This window comes from Lepus europaeus, chromosome 1 (genome assembly GCF_033115175.1).
Source record: "Lepus europaeus isolate LE1 chromosome 1, mLepTim1.pri, whole genome shotgun sequence".
NCBI classification, from domain to species: Eukaryota; Metazoa; Chordata; class Mammalia; order Lagomorpha; family Leporidae; genus Lepus; species Lepus europaeus.
In genome coordinates, this window is record NC_084827.1 from 37,459,784 (window position 1) to 37,480,607 (window position 20,824).

At 43.6% G+C, this 20,824-nt stretch overlaps 1 protein-coding gene across 2 annotated transcripts in view; it reads left to right on the forward strand.

Annotated features, from left to right (window-relative positions):
* Positions 1-7,535: 7,535 nt before the first annotated feature.
* Positions 7,536-20,824, forward strand: part of CACNA2D1 (calcium voltage-gated channel auxiliary subunit alpha2delta 1) — a 521,978-nt gene continuing 508,689 nt past the window's right edge. For both annotated transcript variants that reach the window (XM_062209404.1, XM_062209489.1), the window contains exon 1: positions 7,536-7,676. In XM_062209404.1, coding sequence (XP_062065388.1) covers positions 7,573-7,676 — 104 coding nt within the window. In that variant the 5' untranslated portion in view covers positions 7,536-7,572. The remainder of the gene's footprint in view (positions 7,677-20,824) is intronic.

Below are 20,824 nucleotides of genomic sequence, written 5' to 3' on the forward strand. Positions count from 1 at the left end.
TTACATACAAAACAATATTTCACATGCAGTGGATTATGATGTTTTCCCAAGTTTATATAAAAATCCTTGGCGCAGGCATTTGGCTGAGTGACTTCAGTGCCAGCTTGTGGTGCCTACATCCCATTTGGGAGTGCCTGGTTTGAGTTCCCCGGATCCAGCTTCCTGCTAATGCTCACCCTGGGATGCATGCCACCCACAAGCTCCTAGCTGTGGTCTGAACTAGCCCTGGCTGCCGCAGGTATTTTGGGAGAGAACCACTGGATGGAAGATCCTTTCTGTCTGCCTCTCCTTCCTTTTTTTCTTTTCCCTTCCTTTCTCTCCCTGCCTCCCACCTACCCTTCCTTCCTTCCTCCCTCCCTCCCACCTACCCACCCTTCCTTCCTCCCTCCATCCCTCCCTCCCTCCTTTCCTTTCTTCCTGATTTTACTTATTTGAGAGGTAGAGTTACAGTGAGAGGGAGACAGAGAGAAAGATCTTTGCGCTGGTTCACACCCATTGGTTCTTTCCGTAGGCCGCAATGGAAAGAGCTGCGCTGATCCGAAGCCAGGAGCCAGGAGCTTCTTCCGGTCTCCCACTCGGGTGCAAGGGCCCAGGGACTTAGGCCATTTTCTACTGCTTTCCCAGGCCATAGCAGAGAGCTGGATTGGAAGAGGAGCAGCCAGGACTTGAACCTGCGCCCATATGGGATGCCTCAACTGCTTAAAACATTTAGGACTGGCACAGGCTGAAACTGGGAGCTAGGAACTCAATCCAGGTTTCCACATAGGAGGCAGGCACCCTGCTACTTGAATCATCCATCACACGCTGCCTCCCAGGGTCTGCATTAGCAGGAAGGTGGAACTGGAGCAGAACTGGGACTTGAACCCATGCACTCTGATGGGATACAGATCCCAAGTGGCATCCCAACCTGTCAAATAACCACCCATCCCAAATATTTATTTTTTTGTTTTAAAAGATCAGTTAAATATTAACATCAGGCAACCTGTTCTACTTTTAAATTATAAAAAGTGTCTTGAATAATTATTCCTGTTTTCAATAAAATTGGAAGATAGTGGATATATCTTATATTTGTCTAGCAATAAAATTTTTCATTAACACTGAAGTAAATTGAGTTGTGCTACCCTTTCACTCACTTGTGCTACCAAGTTTGTTCACAGTTTTTGGCCTTCATATTTCTTGTTGTCTAACTTTTGTTTTTGGGGGGGGGGCATTGTGTTTATCTGTATTATGTGAACAAACTCACCCTTTCCTTCATACCATTTCTCCATCTTTTTTCAATTTTCCTTTTCTCTGTGGAATTGCTCTGTGCCTTTACTAATTTTACCACTTCTTTTCCTCTTGTATTACTTAAGGAAAAAAAAAAAAGTCCCTCTGTGTGAAAGACACTGAGCTATTGCCTTTTTGGGGGAAAAGAGGTCAAAAGAAGGGGTGGAGCAGGGGTGGAGTGAACAGGATGATTAAATTGGGGAAGAAAAGCCAAAACAGAACTGAGTTGTGTTCCTGAGACCTGATGAGCCACGCTGGTCTTTGTTCAGACTGATTCAAGTCTCCAATTCACAAGAGTGGATGAGGGATTGTTACCAGGCTGACAGTTTGATAAGAATGCCTTGTTATTGAAAGGGAAAAGTTTTGCATATTTTGAGAAATAAAAAAGAAATTTAAAGGAAATGTGTTTCCAATCCACTATCTGATCATCTTTTGAAAGGGCTAAGGACTCAGATATGGAATAAAAAGAATTTTTAGAGCCTAATAGAAATTCACAGAAGTGACAATGTACATAGTCTTCCCAAAGAAAACAGCTTGCTCTTGTTACAAATAGTGACATGTGCAATGACATCATTCAGTTAAGAGCATTATTAATGGAAGATAGATTAAATATCACCGGACAGTAATCAACCTCTAAATCTCCATTTTGGAATGCTGATATTTTAAAGTTATGCATTTGGTTATTTTAAAATAACAGAAAATTCATCTGCAAGTATCTTGACAGCATAAAGTATATTCTCAAAAATGAATGACATCTGAGCAGAAGACAGATTGATCTCTTACAGCAACATCTAAGTAATAAAATATGAAGGCATCTTCAAGAAGATCACAGAAATGTCTATTACAAAAAAGCTATGCATGGATTCCAGTTTCTTGCCAAAATTATTTTCTAATTCCATTTTCCATGAACTTTTTGAATTGCCCTTGTACGTGCAGCTTAAAATTGTAAACAGCTCTAGCCATTTTAGAACAACATTGCTAAGTCCCTGTCCTTAGTTTGAAAGGTACGCTGTGTTGAGATACTGCTAGGTCTGTCATGAAAACACAATAGCATATCTGATGGCATTCAACATCCTCCCAAAGATTTCTTCCCCAAACTGTCAGAAACCCTTAGGAATTATACACTATCACCTTGTACATCTTAAGGAAAATACTTTACTGGATAATATTTGCTCTATACTGAGTTTCAAATGTTTTCAAATACCAAACTTCAAAGTTTATATCTCCCATCTGTGATAGATGGCAATAATATCATCTCTAGTTTACTCATTTATCAGTGGAATATAGGATTTTCATTGTAAGTTTGCTGGGATGGTCATACGGTCACATGTTCTCAATGATAATGGTAGGAATTTTAGTCGTATCAATCTAAAATATGAGGCTGGGGGAAAAAATCGCTCTCTTGCTTTCTCTTCCATCTTCATTACAGCTGGGGGAGAAACCCCAAGACTGTTTTGTGGGGCTTCCATGGGCACCTGTTTAACAGACTAACTTGTATATTACCTGTGCCTTGCAGTAATTAGTTATTGTTCAGGAGGTGAACTTGACCCATAACATACCCAAATGCTTACAGAAATATACTCAGCTACACTGGTGTTCCATTGTGTTTAAAGAATAAGAAAAGCCCCGTTTCAGAAGACTGTATCCATAAAAGCAAACAAACAAACAAACAAAAAAAGAATGAAAAAACACCCAAAAAACAAAAAAAAGCCAGAAAATTTTGCAATAATTATGGGTTTGATCATTTCAATTTTTGCTATCTACCTCTCATTAACCACTTTCCATTGTGTTTCCATTCTTGGTGAATATTTAGATAAATAAATAACTGTATTCTCTATTTCCCTTTATCTATGTAGGCCCAAGAATGTGGCTTCCATATTCCTTTGTTCTATAACTCACAACTCAAAACAAACAAAACAACTAGCTCTAACACTAAAGAAGAATCTTATTGTGAAATCTAGATTTTTAGAGTTGAATAGAGTTTGTTTTTTAAAAAAAGAAAGTCATGCTGTAGGCCCTGATTGCTTTCTAAGAAGTCCTTGTGTTTAGTGAGGGAAAGGGGAAAGGAAGAATAAAAAGTTCTATAAGAAATTCAAAAGAAAAGTTATTATTGGGTTGAAAAGATATGATGGCATTTTTAAATAGCTAGTTTTTTTTTTTCTTAATGCTCAAGTTAGCATAAGTTTGCCAATCGAGGACTCCAATGGGCAAGTAATAAACTTTCAATAAACATTTGCTTCATGCTCCTTTCCGTCTGTTTAGAAAAGGTATTTCTTAAGAGTTTATGCCATTCTCTGTCAATTGGGTCATGGAAAAATTTCTTCTAAGTAATTGCCTTGTTTGTAGAAAATATTTGAACACTTTTATCATTAAGCTTTGTTTGTTAGAAAGGTGGAGAAAGAGGGAGACCTCTCAGCTACTGGTTCAGTCCCCAGATGATCACATAGGCATGGCTGGGCAAGGCTTAAGTCAGGAGCCTGGAACTCTGAGTGTCCCATGTGGGTGGCAGGGACCCAACTATTTGAGCCATCGCCTGCTGCCTTGCAAGATACATATCAGCAGGAAGCTGGAATGGAGAACAGAGCCAGGACTTGAACCCAGGCACTCTGACATAGGATGCAGGCAATCCCACGCAGTGTCTTAACCATCACCCCAAACATCTACAACCTGCACCCCTTTATATAACTTCTGCAAATCTGTTATATGCTTACTCCTGTTCTGTCTTCCTTGGTTTATTTTTAAAAACATGTTTTTGTTTTTAATTTGAGAGGGAGAGAGGGCGCTCCCATATGTTGCTTTACTTCCCAAATGGACAAAATGGCCAGGGCTGGGCCAGGCCAAAGCTGGGAGCTGTGACCTCAATCCAGGTCTCCCATGTGGGTGGCAGGGACTCACTCACCTGGGCCATTACTGCTGCCTCCCAGAGTCTCCATTGGGGGAAGCTGGAGTAGGATCCACAGCCAGGTAGAAACCCAGGCCTTCTGATGTGGGATGCGGGCATCTTGACTGCGGCCTTAACAATTGGGTCAAGCACCTGCCTCCTGTGTTTCTTAATTTAGCATAGTTTCTTTCCCATGTTGCTTTTTCATGAAGGCCTCTAGATGCTGCTTTACTTTACAAATACTGATGATAAACTTTGACTTAACAAAAATTCACTACACATCCCCTCACCTGTTCTGGGAATGGCTACTTCTGAGTTTCTTTCTAATTTCCTTCACCTGAGATATTCTCAAAGAGAGGATGGTTGAAGCTTTCTGTTCCTTTGTCTTTAATGTCACATATGTCTGTGCATAGAAACACAATATTCCTTAAATCACAAGTATATCTGATTATGGCTCTTCATATACTTTCACTTACATATCAGCAAATAAAGACCTTTGTCAAGGTTTTCAACACGGTTGTCTTAAAATATGCAAAAAAGTGGGAAATTAATTATTGCCTTTTAAAGATTTTTGGCCAAGAGTAATTATTTTCCTTTTTTTTTTTTTTTTTGCATTTTTGAATCTCTGTACAGGAGAACAAAAAAGGAGAGAAGGAATTAGATAATTTTCATTAGGTTACTCTGTCTTATTCTAATTGAATTTGGAAAAAAAACCAAAAATATCCTCCTATGTACATACAAACATAGGCTGTTATAAAAATACAAGATAGAATTTCATGTTACCAATATTCATAGCATAATCTCAAACAAAAAAAAGGAGTAAGGGTAAGTATTTCATGGCTATTAGATTTTTATTGTTTTGTTCATATTTTGTTAATCTAAGGGTAATGTGCATGAACAAATTCAGCATTTCTATGAAATAACTGAGCTACCAATTATAAATGTTTTGCATAAATTATATTGCCCTTGATAATTTTTATCACGAATGAGAAATTTTGGTGAGTTAGCAAAATTTTATTAAATTAATAAGATACGATTTTTATGGAGTTTTCTGAAACAATAGAGCTGAACTAAAAAAAAAAGAAATGCATTGTAGAAGGCTATAGTGAATCCAACAGAAACATAAAGCTATGTTCGGTGAATGTTCTTGTTTTAGCCATCATATACAGGAAATAAATCCACATTGAATATCCTCATTAGAAAGGTTCAGGTCGGTAAAAGCAATGAATGGAACGGCACACAACAGAGTATTAAGGAATGACTTAGGCTCCCAGCTGATAGCCAACGCTTTCAATAAGAATTGTAGAAGCATCTCTCCCTTCAAAAGCCTCAGATATTGGAGAGCACAGCGCCTCATCACAGCAATGCCAAGAAACGGAGGTTTGGCTCAAAGACCAACGAAGTTAATCATGAAGCCTGCCTTACCTTCTCCAGGAGTTTATTACATTCTTTAAGGCTCTCCTGCAAAACATACAAAGTTGACAACCGGTATACCACAGTGGGAAGTCTGGAGTCCTTAATGGAATAATTGACAAGATATATGATGATGACGTTTTCACGCACTGTGTTATGACATAGGCACAGAGTTATCACATAGACAATAATGAACTTCTTTCACTCTGGTTTTCTTACTCCTCATGCGGGGGAAGAAAATCTGCCTTAGAATCATTAGAAATAAAAAAACAATGATGGACTTGACACTATTTGGTTGTCTTAGTTTGGAGTGGAAAGCTTTCTTCGGTTATATAAAATACCCTCTGGAGCTCCACTTCTCAATCCCATTACACCCCACTTCACCCCTCACTGGCTGCCAAATTCTCTTTGCCTAACATAAAACAAAGTAAGTTAAGTCTCGGTGGGGTGCCCTTTGTGAGGCCACTCAAAGCAGAAAGAGAGACAAAGAGCAAGATAAAGATGCAGAGCATAAGGCAAACAAGAAAAAAAGAAAAGAGAGGTAGATGGGGAGCAAGGCCAAAAAAACACCGCTGGACTGAGCATCATAAAATCATATACACTTAAAATCTGGACCACCACCATCACCACCACCACCACCGGTCTTCGGAGAGGTCGCTTTCAGACGACTGGAAAATCCATTTCGAATTAATAAGGGCCTTTCTTCTTTCATTCGTTCCTCCTGGAACTAAGGCACTAAGGGCTAATTATTAAAAACAGGTACTTGGCTAACAACGATAGGCTGCTTTCGCACACGCACAACGGTCACTTTTCTCATCAGGAGCTGGGCCCTCTGCGCCGCCGACGCGGCTTAGCAAGTCTGAGATGCTCAAGCAAACTTTCCCACCCTCGACCCGGCAGGTCCACGGCTACGAGGAGGGCCCAGGGCCAGCGCCGCGGGTTCTCTCCCGGGGGTGGCCGGCGCGCGCCCAGCCCGGGCTTCCCCGGGACGGCGGCGGCGGCGGAGCGCGCTCGGCTCGGCACCGCACGGCACCGCACACGTCGCAGCTCCCCCGGCCCGGCGCCTGGGCGCGCGGAGGGCCACCTGTGCCTGCTGCGGCCGCGACGTGACACACCTGAACGTGCCCTGCAGCGGCCGGTGCGGTTCAGGGGCTGCGGGGAGCCCGAGGGAGCGAGGCCTGTGCGCCCTCCCCGCCCCCGCGCCGACCCTTCCCTTCCGAGCTGCGCCTGGGAGAAGGGGGCCGCCGGCACAATTAGCACAGGGGCTCTGCCCGCCCCGCTACCCACGGGGCGCAGCCGGGCACACTGCCACCTGGTAGAGCCCCCCACCCCCACCCCCCAGTGGTGGCCACAGACCGGGTCTCGAGTCCCCAGGCAGGCGCAAGAAGGGCTAAAGGGGGCTGCGCCGCCTGCGCGCGCGGAAATAGCGGCGGCCCGGGGCCTCCGCAGCCCAGCCCGGCCGACTCCCACTTTGGGGAGTTTCCTGCCTGCCTTGTATGGTGGGCTGCTCCCGGCCCCGTCTCCCCGCCCGCCCCACCCCGGCCGCCGCCTCCAGCCTCGCCGGCCCAGGCCGCTCGGAGCCGTTCCCCTCCCACCACCTCCACCCCGGCCCCTCCTCCGCGCCCGCCCCCGCCCCCGCCCGGGCAATCGCGGGAAATAAATCAGGGAGGAAGCGCGGCGAAGGGAGGGCGAGCGTGGGGTGTGCGCGCTCGGGCGCCGGCGGCACCGCCGAGGTCTGTTGGCAAAAGTCGCCCTTGATGGCGGCGGAGGCGAGGCAGCCGCGGCGCCGAACAGCCGACGCGCGCTAGCGGGGTCCGCCCGCCCCTTTCCCAGAGCCCAGCGCCGCCGTTCGCCGCCGCCGCCCGCCCGCCCGCCCGCGCGCCGTTCGCCGCCGCCGCCGCCGCCGCCGCCGCCGCCGCCGCCGCCCGCGGGTGGCAGCGCCGCTCGGTCCCCGGCCCCGGGGCCGGCTGGGGGGCGGTCGGGGCGTGTGAGGGGCTTGCTCCGCGCTCGCGATGATGGCTGCGGGCCGCCCGCTGGCCTGGACGCTGACACTTTGGCAGGCGTGGCTGATCCTGATCGGGCCCTCGTCGGAGGAGCCGTTCCCTTCAGCCGTCACGTAAGTGGGCGCGGGGCTCGGCCGGCCGCCGGCGCGGGTGGGGAGCGAGCGGCGGGCGGAGCCGGGCGGGGTGGGCTCCGTGGGCGCTGGAATGCGCAGGGCCGGGGCCGTCGCGGGGGAACGAGCGCCCGCGACTCGGCGGCGGCCGTGCCTCACTCACGGCTGCTGCCGGGCTCCCGGCGACTTGAGGAGTTCAGAGGTCCGGAGGGGACGCGGGCCGAGTGGTGTCTCGGCGGTGCGCGTTTTAGCAGGAGCTGGTGGGGCCGGGCCCGTCCTCGGGGAGGCGCGCTCTGACGGCTGCGGTGTCCAGAGCCGCCCCGGGTCCGCACACGGACCGGGCGCGCTCCGCAGCTCCTGGCGCCCCGGAAGCCGCCCGCGCCCGGCCCCCGCAGGTGCCGGGACCACGCGCCCGGACCTCCTCCGGCTCGCGATCTCCGTCTCAGTGCCAGCTCCCAGGACGGGTAGATCAGTTCACCCGAGCCTCCTGCCCTTTTTTTTTTCCCCCCTTTCCCTTCCCATTTGATTTTTTTTAACATGTCTAAAATAACTTTGAAATAATAATAGTAATAATAAAAAAAATCCTGGCTGCAATTTTGGAAACAGACTGTGTAAAGGTAGCAGGAAAGGAATGGGAAATCTCAATATTCTCTTAGGAAGCAGAAAAAAGCTGTGGACTTCAGTCAGTGGCACGCATCAGTGTGTACATACATATGTATTTTTAAAACGCGCCAAATAGCCTACCCGGCAGGCTGGGGATGCATTGATTTTGGTTCTTGAAGCTACTTCCAAGCTTCTCGGAGTAGGTGATCTTAAGTGCATGAGTCACTCCTAATGCATTGCACATAACAAAATAAAACCCAAGCCCAAGGTAGCCTTCCCGGCGTTGAGGCCGCTGGGAGCTGTTTGCTGCGCGTTGTGGGCACAGCGCTGGGGTTTTGGGTGGGTGCTCACGGAGACTGGGTACCGGCTGACTCCCTGCAGCTGTGTCCGACCTGGGATTCAGGGTGAGGAGTGGTTACAGCAGGTGTCAGTGCAGGCATCCCCAGGCCGCACAAGGGCAGTGCCTGCTGGGTTTTTTTTCCCCCATTGATTTGGCAGGAACGTTGGATGATCTTTCCGATTGTAGGTCCTTTTTGTTAGAAGCACAGGGGGTGACTGTCCTCTTCACTGGCTGAACATTCCAGCCCCATGTCTTAAAACACACACACAGGACGAGGTGCCCTAAGGATGCTGCAACAGTCGTTCACTCCTAGGAGGAAATCACTCTCGCGTTTGTTGGATTTTTTTTTTTTTTTTTTGAAGGCTTTTGGTAGGTGGGCCCAGAAAGTGGGAACGCAAACCAGCTTGTTTCGTGTCAAAGACAGAAACTGCGCTTGAGGAAGCAGTGGTATTCTTAACGTGTCCAGATTTCACCTTTTCGGAGTGTTGTTGTTTTTAACTGGCAATTTGTCACCATTTCTGTCATTTGGAGGGCGTGCATGGTCACACCATCGGGAAAAAGGACTTTTCAAAAGAGAACAAAATGTAGCGTTTTAGGTATGAACGTGCCAGGGTAAAATATTAATGTGGAAATTCCTATTGTAAGAAGGACATCCACCAGCAGTGCTTCCCTGAAATTCAAACGGCTCAACTTTCACTGTGAGCTGTTTACCAGGCATTGGGGAGAGACTAAATAGTGGGCTGAAGTGGGGGTCAGGACATCACAGTTGAGAGGATTTGAAATGTTTCTGAACAATGGAAATTCAAGATATTTTCAGGTTACATGAAACGTTAGTTATTTCATGAATTAAGAATTGAATGAAATATCTTGTAGAGCCAAGTCAGTGTCCTGTAGGTAGTATTAACAATATTTTTGGCAGGATTCTGTATCTTCAGGTGTTTATTTGGAAATTAATGAAACCCATGTGCAAAGGGGAGGAGAAATGACAGTTGATGTTAGTAATGTATCTTAGATTTCTGAAAAAACAGATTAAAAAAAGGTGACATTAATTCATCAAAATGTAGTGCCATTTGCCTTTCTTGCATAAAAATAATTCATAGGGGATGTTTATCAGAAGGATCTCAAGTCTTGGAAAAATTTCAAGTTTATCAAAGCTGAGTACAGAGGTTGTAGCTGTTCCTTAAGGCAAATTATGCTTCTGTGTATACATTTCTCTGGAAACCATTAGTAAACTCTCTTGTTTTCCTGGCAGTCTTGTTTTTCAGAGAAAAGGTAAAATCTGAAGTTTTTACCATTAGAATAGGGAGAACATGCCATTAACACACTGTAAAATTAATTAGGTGGTAACTGGAGTTGGCCTTGAATTAGAATTAGTTATTTGAAGTTTTTTTTTGTTTATTTAAGTAGGATGTTTATAATAGCACAAATGGCTTAAATCCTATTTACAAAACATTAATATCATCCTAAATCTTTTTCTGGTTTAACATGAATCCTAATATAGCATATTCTTCTGGATTAAAAGAGTAGTTTAATTTATCTAAGAGTTAACATTGAAATTACTGTTTTTTTTTTTTTTCCTCAGACAAAGGAATTTTGATGCTATTCTTTCCCAAGGTTAGGTGTTTCTTTTTTGAACTGTTTGAATACAGTGCGAAATAAATACGTGAAATGGAAGCAAACAGCCAGTGGGTATTGGTTTATTGTAAATGGAAATGTATTATTTTCATGTTATATTATACACATATTACAGTGGTGTTTTAAATCATAGTTTTCCGAAAAGCTCTATTTAAAATTTCTTGGTACAGATGTTAAAAAACTTCTGTATTATAATTGAGGATTACTTGTATCATAGCCAGTATTATAACGTTAATTTGAATCTGTCTTTAATTTTAAGACTTTCTTTAAAAATATTATTCTTACAAGCATTGCAGTTATAATATTATGTCAATTGTATTAAAGTGCCAGTCAGTCACCAATAATTGTCTGAAAGCCCATTTACCTAAGGGGATTTTAATATAAAACTGTTCAGTGGTGTAAATTTATAATTAAGAATTGCAAGTGCCTACAGGAAATAAGCATAAAGTCTCATAAAGAAATAGGACTTTTGGGGTTTAAATACCTAGGATGTAAATTTTTTTTCCTGTTGATTGGCAGATTTGTGTTTACAGACTATGGAAAATAAATTTCTGTGTGTCATGGCATTGGAATGCATCTCTATTCCATTCCTTAAAGGTGACATAGTTCTCCTTTGAACTTAACAATTTCTGTTTGCATACTGCATATACAAGGAAATGTGACTTAGGATAAAATGTGTGATAAAAGATTTTAAATGTAAACCTAAAAACAGTGACTGTTATAAATCCCTTTCTCAGTTCTTTAATTGGTTTCCATCAGTTTAATCACAGGATTACATTGATTATTCTACAGGTGTTATGTTTAAAATATGCAGTAGTAAATACATTTTTCCCATGTAAGTAGCAACTTAATGACAGACTTATTAATTTTATACCTGGCTGTATGTATGACTGTTTGGCTTGGTGTTTGAATGAGCCAGAGTGAAATGGATATAATCTTAAAAAAATTTTTTTTTGGAAAGACAGGAATTTGAGCGCAGTATGGTGCAGGAAAGGAAATCAGATGTGCCTTTAGTATCTCCTTTTTCTTCGCTGTGGCATTCATTAAGTTAAATGCAGTAAATACATATTACACCAGAATATGTAGCAGGTGGTTCATTTTGAAAATAAAGACTTTACCATTCTTTCTCTTCAAGGAAACCTGGCTGCGTAGATATCCTTCTATTATTTCTCCCAACATTTATAACCACGAAGTGTTCTTTCTTCTAAAAGGACTTACACACAGGGAGTTTTTGCAAACACAGAAACAACATGTGCAAATTATGTATCACATTCAAATTTAGCCCTTATATTTAGGAGCATGTACTCATAAGAAACAGTTTTTACAATTCCTAAACACACTAATTTTAAAAATCATGCCTGTAGCAAACTGTGTTATTTTATGTATTCTCTGGGCTGTCATTATAAGACACTTACGTGGAAGTTCTCTTCTGTTCCCTATTTTTCGAAATAGATGTGACATTCCAAGAAAGCAGTCTTCTGAATTCAACTCTTACTGTCTAAGATGTGGCTTCAAGCTCTAACTTTTAATCTGGAAGTCAAGTGGGTAAAATGAAACATATTTTGGACAAATTATGCAGTTTGATTGTCGTAAGTGCCTTAATACGTATGGATATCGTGGACCACACAGTTCTAGAATAAACATGCGTAGAATTTTGGAAAAAAGAATCGGATTGTGTTTGCATAGTTCTGAAAAGTCACTTTTCGTTGTTACGAAAGGGACAACCTTTGGTCACTTGCATTAAAAGAAGTGTCGGCAGTAGTGTTTCAGACAGCGCGTAAGCGGCTTACCCCAGGGGAACTCCGTCCTATTATGTCCACTCCACATTTCCTGAAAGCTGCTGGTGTGCGACAGGCAGGGTCACTGCGTGTGTCCACCAAGCCTTCCCTTTCATGGGCTGCCTATGAGTGATGCCAGACCTGTTCCCAAGCCTTGCATGCAGTTGCTTTCCAGTACAATTGAAACTGGGCCGTGGTGGTCAGCCATGTAGCTGACATAGGACTCGCTTTCTCTCGTTTGCGCACTGGCATGTGAAAATGGTGATGTGGTGTTTATAGAGCAGAAAGAAAAGATGATGGACTGCAGGATCCATTCATTGCGTAGAACTGTTAGAAGGCAAAAATATCATATTTACTTTCTCTTGAGGTTCAAAACACTAAGGTTGCACAATGAATTTGTCTAGACTGTGTAATTACAATATTCTGTGTACTATAATATTTGTGTGCAAATGTGCATATGTTTGTGCATGCATACATATTTAAAATTTCTAGTGGTTATGTTAAAAACAAACTCTAGTAGGATAAGTTTATTGCCAGGTGTTCATGCTTTAAGATTTCTACCAATCCACAACTATTTACAGGGATTAAATCTCATTCAGAATATTTTTGTACCATTAGCATTTAAGCATAATTTGTCAAAAGAATCAAATGAGATATTGCATTAAAAAAGCAGCTTGAAAATGTGGAGTTAACATAACTGATGGTTAACAAAAGGAGTTTTGCCATCTTTTAAACAAAACTAGTATGAAAAGGAAACTATTGTACTTGGGATGTTGGGCACCTTAAAAGTTCTTTGCACACTAAGCAGTTTTATTTTTGCCATTCAGTTATGGGCTACTTTGAAATTTGTAAGAGTTAAGCACATTTGCTGGTGTGAAATATTCCGAAACACATTTAGGAATGAAGATGAACGCACGCAGGTTTGAATTGTGATTGTCAAGTATAAACCTTTAAGTATCCCTGCTTTGTTGGCTATAAGCATCTTTTGGAATAAACTGCTGTTGGTGATTTTGTAAGAGTCAAGAAAGTGGCCACTGTGCTTTTGAATACTGCCATTTGTTTATACAGGTTCCAGCAAGGTTATGAGCAAGACAAAGATTGATGTTGTCTCAACACATTGGCACACCTCTATAGTTAATTTCAATAATTCATAATGGGGCTGTTATATATGAAGCAATATTTGAAGTTCTTTTTGAATATGAATGTGGGATATTTCTGGCTAAATGTTATTTTAACATTTGCTTCAGCTGATTTTTTTTTTAACCATATGCTCCGTGGATTAAAAAAATTTTTTGGGATACATTTAAAATTCTGTGTCTTATATGGAGGAACAACTTAAACTAGAAAAGATGGCAGTGGAACATAATGGTGCTGGCCATTTTAAATGCTCTGGATTTAGGAATAATCTTACTGTCTGTTAAGTTCTTTTTCCTGAAAGTTGAGAATTCATGATGATGGTTTCCCGGCAAATAATGAAAAATAATTCCTGAGTTTTATTTAAATAAAGCATTCTTAGTTTCCATCTGTCTCTGTCTCTCTCTCTCACACACAATTACTGTTAATCATAGTTTATTATTTGCATTTAACGTCAAATCAAAGGAAGAATTTTTGCGTCTCCCCTTCCCCCTGGAGTTTTTTGTGGCCAGACCTTAATTTCAAGTCCTTCTGATGGTTTCAGAGGGACCTCTTTTTACCACCATTTCCCTGAAAGGGGGACAGTTGAAGGATCTCGACCCATAGATAAATCTGTAGTGCCTAACCAACACTTGCACCAGAATTGTCAGGCAGCCTCAACAAGAGTTGCTTTTGACATTTGCCCACAATGCTATGGGAATAATTGGGGGAAAGAGCTAATAAAATTGTTTCTTTGCTAAGGCACATATTGTTGGACTCCATCAAGGGATGGTTAAACATCAGTGCCTTATTTTGAGAGTTCAAAGAGGAATGGCTCAGATCAGTGGGCTCAGGAATACTGGGAAAATATCTGTTTACAAAAGTGATGTGCAGGCATTGTGCTGCATGTGTGAGTGGGACAGAGAAAGGAAGCCTTAGATTTAGGAGGTGTGAATTTACATTGAAGATGCGAGGTGGAGCAGTTGGTTATTTTTCTTAGCCTCCCTCCCCCTTCCATTTGAGCTGAAGTGTGATTTACTACCCAGGATACTTGATTTTAGAGACCTGAATACTCGATATAAGACTTAGGGACCGAAGATAGGAAAGTTGTCTGGATCTCAAAATACAGAAGCACTTGCAAATTCTCACTTTATTTATAACGCTGGGGAAATGCTTCATCAGATGAGAAATATTAGTATAATTTTTAATTAAAGTTTTATTAAGAAAAGTTTATTAAAAGCTGATCATGCAGACAGAACTTTGGTTAGCAAATTTCTTTCATTAGATCACAGGAAAGGAAATAACTTGTAGGTAGGCAGCCTTGTAGGCAGTGCGTGATGGTGAGTGGTTAGCCCTCCAAGAAAACAGTACATTTCATTTTTAGAAATAGTTTTGGTTTATATACTTTTTTCAAATTTATTTGTGAGGCACGGTGAAGAGAGAGCTCTTAGATATGCTGGTTCACTCCCCACATATACATAATGGCATGGGATTGGGCCAGGCCAAAGCCAGGAGCCAGGGACTCCATCCAGATCTCCCAGTGGATGGCAGGGGCTCAAGTTCTTGAACCATCATCTGTTGCTTTCTCAGGTGCATTAGCAGGGATCTGGATTCCAAATGGAGCTGTCAGGACGCAAGCCTGCACACTGTTATGGGATGCAGCATTGCAAGCAATGGCTTAATGTGCTGGAGTGCAGTGCCAGCTCTCTCCACAATCTCTTTTAAGGTCTCCTGCTTCACATATTTTTAACATCAAATTCAATTTAATTAGACAATTAATGCCATCATTATTTGGTGGAAATTGTGTCCTGCACTGAGCTACATGCTGTGAATACGATTAAATGGAGGAAGAGAGTCCCCAAGGAAGACATTCATAGTGCCAAGCTGACTGTGAAACTGTGGGATGCATCAAAGCATGAGCGAGTTCAAAGCACATTGCATGTGGAAGTATGATCTCAAGAAATGTGGTCTGTTCTGTGTTAGGCATGGAGCTTTAGAGTGGGAAGCGATGCAGGGGCAGGGCAAGGGCAGGGTACTACTGGCTCCAGTCTAGGTTCTAAATTTCATGTGTCATGATGGGCCGTGTTCATAACACATGAACATATCATGGTCATGGTAGCCCCACTCTTTATCCTGTGCTGCTACTGGGATTTTTAAATAAATAATTTCAAGGGGCTGGTGCTACAGTGCAGTGGGTTAAAGCCCTGGCCTGCAGTGCCAGCATCCCATATGGTTTCCGGTTCGAGTGTCAGCTGCTCCACTGCCAATCCAGCTCCCTGCTAATGCACCTGAGAAAGCAATGGAGGATGGCCCACGTCCTTGGGCTCCTGCACTCACGTAGGAGACCTGGAAGAAGCTCCTGGCTTCAGATCGGCTCAGCTGTGTCCATTGCAGCCATCTGGGGAATGAACCAGAAGATGGAAGACTTCTCTGTGTCTCTGTAACTCTTTCAAATTTAATAAATTAAATCTTGAAATTTCAAATCAAAACTGGGGGAAGATGGATTAAAGAGGGCCAGTATTTAGGGTGGGGACAATGAAAGCATTAGTAGGCTATCATAGCATTTGCTGAATGAATGATGCATGGGATCTAAAAAAGGATATTGGCAGTGAGGAAGTGAAACAAGTATGGGATAACTGTTGGGCTTTGGTGGTTACAGAATTTGAAGAATCAGGAAGAGAATAGTTGGAGGTACATCATGTTTCATTGCACTTTGTGAGCTGGAGAACCCCGGAGGAGCTATTGGCTGATGTTGTGGTAATAGGCTCACTGTTGGATGTTCTGAGTTGGCTGGATCTTGTAGATGTCTCTAAACCTTAGACGTGTATATCCCAGGGGAGTTTGGAGGCAAAGTCAGAGCAGTGCCTTTGAAGCCAGAAGAAGGGATTGTTTATTTATTTCTAAAATTATTTCATAGTTATGTGTGTGTGTGTGTGGAGCTCCCATTCACTGGTTCATTCCTCAAGTGCCTGCAACAGCTGAAGTGGGCTGGGTGAAACTCCAGTGCTGTAAATTCAGTCCACATCTCCCAAGTGGGTGGCAAGGAGCCAACCACAAATGCCATCACCTGCTACCTCCAGGAATGCACATTTGCAGGAAGCTGGAATCAGAAGTGGAGCCAGGAATTGAACCCAGGCCCTTCAGTATGGGATGCAGGCCTTGTGGTCAGTGGCAGGACCACAAGAGCCAACACCTGCTCCAGTTGTTTGTGATGACAGGCACTGTGAGGTTGAGAAGAAGAGCTTTCACCTACAGTTTAATTTGCAGAGAAGTGATGCAAGGTGGTCCCTTTAAGGAGGTCATCAGGCCAGTGATACTTGAAAGCAGTTTCCGAAGAGTGTATGATTACAGTGGCTTGAGGAGCTGGTGGAGCTGGGATATGAAGATAGAAGGTGAAGGCTGTTCTTCCAGGATATCTGGCAATATTTGGGAAGACTAACTTCAGGGAAGACAGGTTGAGGGATTTGGGATTCTTTTGTTTTACTTTAAGAATTCTGTTAGGCCATTTGCAATAACAAGTAGTAGAACATTATCCACTGTCTTATTTCAAAAAGTAGACTGTTTTATCTTTAGTAAGCCTTACTTGATTATTTGAAAGGCAGAACTACAAGAGAGGGAGAGTGATATCATCCATTCACTGATTCATTCTCTAAATGCCTGTGCTGGCTGGGCCTGGGCCAGGGAGAAGCCAGGAGCCAGGATCTGCCATATGAATGACAGGTACCTAAGTACTTGAGTCATCACTTGCTGCCTTCCCAGGTGCATCAGCAGGAAGTAGAATCAGATGTGGAGGTGATGGGGCTGTCACTGTGGCTTAGCGGGTTAAAGCCCTAGCCTGCATCACCAGCATCCTATATGGGCGCTGATTAAAGTCCTGGCTCTCTACTTCTGATCCAGCTCCTTGATAATGCACTTGGGAAAGCAGCAGAGGAATGCCCAAGTTCTTGGGCCCCTGCGCCCATGTGGGAGACCTGGAGGAAGCTCCTGGCTTCGGATCAGCTCAGCTCTGGCCATTGCAGTCATTTTGGGGAGTGAACCAGCAGATGGAAGACCTCTCTTTCTGTGTGTCTCTTTCTGTAACTGTCAAATAAAACACATCTGGAAAAAAAAAAAAGTGAAGGTGAGACTGAATGTGAGTATCACAAGAGACCGCTGAAGCCGCTGCAACACAGTGCTCTCTCTTGGAGTATTTTTAAATGTGGTGGAGCTGGATGATCAGTCACAGAAGTTAGAATCAAGGGTGTGCCAGCGGCTGCCAAAAGGAATGAGACTGCCATCAGGATCATGTCTCAAATCAGCCTCTGCTTTTCTTTGTGTAACCGGGAGATCAGCTTTGGAAAAGGGACTCTGGTTGCCTGACCTTGAACCACTTCTCCATACCAGGCCCCAGTCTCAATAGAAGGTTACATTGCAGAAGCCCAGTTGCTGTTACCCAGGATGGCGGAAAAGGCAATTCTCAGAAAAAGGCGCTCGGGGCTGGCAAGGGTTGTGCAGACAACTAAATAAGTGTTACCAGAGGGGAGATTTGAGCATATCAGAGGAAGCAGACCAAATGGCAGAGAGATGAAAGTGCCGAGAGAGGCCGTGATTGATGGGTGAATGTTCTGACAGAGGCAGGTGAGCAAGGGATCAAGACAAAAACAACGTCTTACAAAGTAACTTTTGAAATATGAAACTGCCTTGAGAATTGAAGCAGATGGTTGGGATATGGGCTGGGTACAATTTTAATTTACGGGAGATGGTTTTGGAGGAATGTTCCAAATGACATATTCCGTTGTCAGGAAGGAATGACGTGATTCTAGAATGTAATACATACAGGTGGTCATATTCAAATTTTGAGATACCTAGAGTATAGAGTTTTCTTTTTGCTTGGTGGTCACTAGACTCAAGTTACCACCCACTACATTCCTTCTGGACACAGCAACATTTGGTTGTCTTTTGTCTTTGTTTTTCATCTGCTTCTTTCCTAGGAGAGATTATCGTCTTGAGGATGCATGTAGTTTTATGAGATGTCATCAGATTTTGTACGTGTATGTGCTTGTAGTAGAAAGATACTACAGCAATATAATTTAAAAGGAAGCAGAAAGAACAAATGATCCTTGCCATTGGTGACTTAGCATTGCTTATTTATTAGGTTCTAGTGGTGGTTTACTGGTGCTGCCCTGGCTGTTCTCTCTGCATCATGTCAGTGTAGGGTAGATGTTGGAATGGGAGCAGATCCTTGACAAGAAAACACAATCATAAGCCTGAGCAAGCAGTGAGCAAGCAATGAGAACATTCCTGCAAAGCACATCCCTGGGTGACCCTTCCGGAGGCCTCCTGGGTCTCCTGATGATCTGGAAATGACTGGCAGCTGCCATCACAGCCACGTTCCCTGAGTTCCCAAGATGAATGAATGCATGAATGGTTAGGATTGCAAGTGCCAGCAGATCTGAGAATCCATGTTGATCTCATTGGTAGCGTTGAGTGTGGAAGAACCACCGTGCAGTTTGTGTCAAGAGAGGAGAGGTTAGGGAGGACTGTTTCTCCTTCAGTGACTCCGCTCTTCATTTCCGTGGATACTCACACAGCCTCTTTGAGCTCGTTTTGATGCCTGCCTTCAGGGATGAGCACTAGTAATTGCAGTCATCCTTCAGTCATTATAATGTTGCTTTCCGATATGTTTGAGCTCTTTTTTATATGCCAGCCAGTACTGTGAATCAGTACTGTCTTGGTGCTTTGGTCCATTTAACCTTCAAGCCAGTTCTCCCAGATAAGTATTGTTCTTATCTCTGTTTTAGAGATGGGGAGATTTAACTTGGAGCTAAAATTAATCCTAAACAGCTTTTAGAGCCCCTCACTCTACCTGCTGTGCTTGGCTGCCCTTGGCAGGAGCATCAAGGTGTGAGCAGCCATTATCTCACCTCTCACCTGGCCCCAGATTCTAGTAATCAAGGTGAAGGGGGAAGGAGCCACTGGAAAGCAGTTTCTCCATCTTTAGAACAAGGATAATTTTTTTTTAAGATTTATTTATTTATTTGAAAGTCAGAGTTACACAGAGAAGGAGAGGCAGAGAGAGAGAGAGAGAGAGAGAGAGAGGTCTTTCATCTGATGGTTCACTCCATAATTAGCTGCAATAGCTGGAGTCATGCCGATCAGAAGCCAGGAGCTTCTTCCGGGTCTCCCACAAGGGTGCAGGGGCCCAAGGACTTGGGCCATTTTCCACTGCTTTCCCAGCCACGGCAGAGAGCTGGATTGGAAGTGGAGCAGTTGGGCCTAGAACCGGCGTCCATATGGGATGCAGGCACCTGCTACGCCATAGAGCTGGCCTCATGTTTGGTTTTTAAAAATTGACTTCTGTTAAATATTTTTTGTTTAAATTTGAAAGACATACACACATGAAGTGAGTGAGATAGAGATCTTTCCTCTGCTGATTGACTCCTCATATGGTTGCAGCAGCTGGGGGTAGGCCAAGCCACAGAAGCCAGGTGCCAAGACCTTAATCCTGGTCTCCCCAACGGGTAACAGGGGCCCAAATCTTTGAGCCATCCTCTGCTGCTTTCCCAGACACCTTAGCAGGGATCTGAATTGGAAGTTGAGTAGCTGGGACACAAATCATCACTCCCATGTGGGAAGCTGGCATCACAGCAGTGGCTTAACCTATTGTACCATGATGCTGGCCCCGAGGATAATCTTACTCTTGCAGCCTGCATCATGGTGTTGCCGTGAGGATCAAGAAAAGAGTGCATGGGAATGTTGAAGGGCGAGTTAATGGCCAGGCTTTATTATTTGTGTCTTTGTGTGGTCTTTCTGTGTTCAGAAGATCTTGAGATCATTGGTGATAGTGGTTCAGTGAGCTAGATTACTGTGCTAATATATCTTTTGGGCCACAAAACAAAACAAAACAAACACACACTTGAAATGAATGCGAAAAGAAAAGCTTAGCAGGCCTTAAAAATGTCTCTCTCTAAAATGCATGTAACCTTTTATCATGAAAAGGAAATGAAAGGTGATGGAGTGGAATGCAAGTGGACTTGGACGGGTGAAGTGCTCTGTCTCTAGGTTAAGGACAAACTCGGTGACCTCAAAGGGACCCTGAAGAAAGCAGCAGCACAAAGGATGGGATGTGTTTGATCTTGACATTTCAGCCAGCACCTGTTGTATGAGAACTGTGCCACGGGAGATCGGATCTATTTTTAAAAGTCATAATTCTGCCACTGATAACCTCTCATCATTGAACAAAGACATGCGTTTTTGCAGCCTCAAAACAGAATATTTGAAAGTTCATAAATGAATCCATCCATGATGTTTGTAGAAATGATTCCATTCAACCTCATGGAGTGAGTGAGTACAGATAGTAACATTGAGACCAGTCGCATTTTTTTAGCAACCAACACAGAAGTCTGCAAAAAATCTGCCAAGAGTATACCCAAAAAAGGCCAATTTTCACTCGACTCATCCCAGTGATGCTTCCTTACACTCATCTAACCTCACCCGTTCACTTCACAATAGAAACGGAGCCAAACCTTTCGCACTACACTATTCTGTTTTGGTAAAAAGCAACATTGAAGTTTTCTGCTTCATATTTGAACTGACTTGTGGAGCAGAGATATTGTAGATTAAGCTACTGGTTAATACCATGACTAAAGAGAACACATCCAGGATAACTGTTGAAGCAGGCGGATGGCTAGGGCAGGCACCTC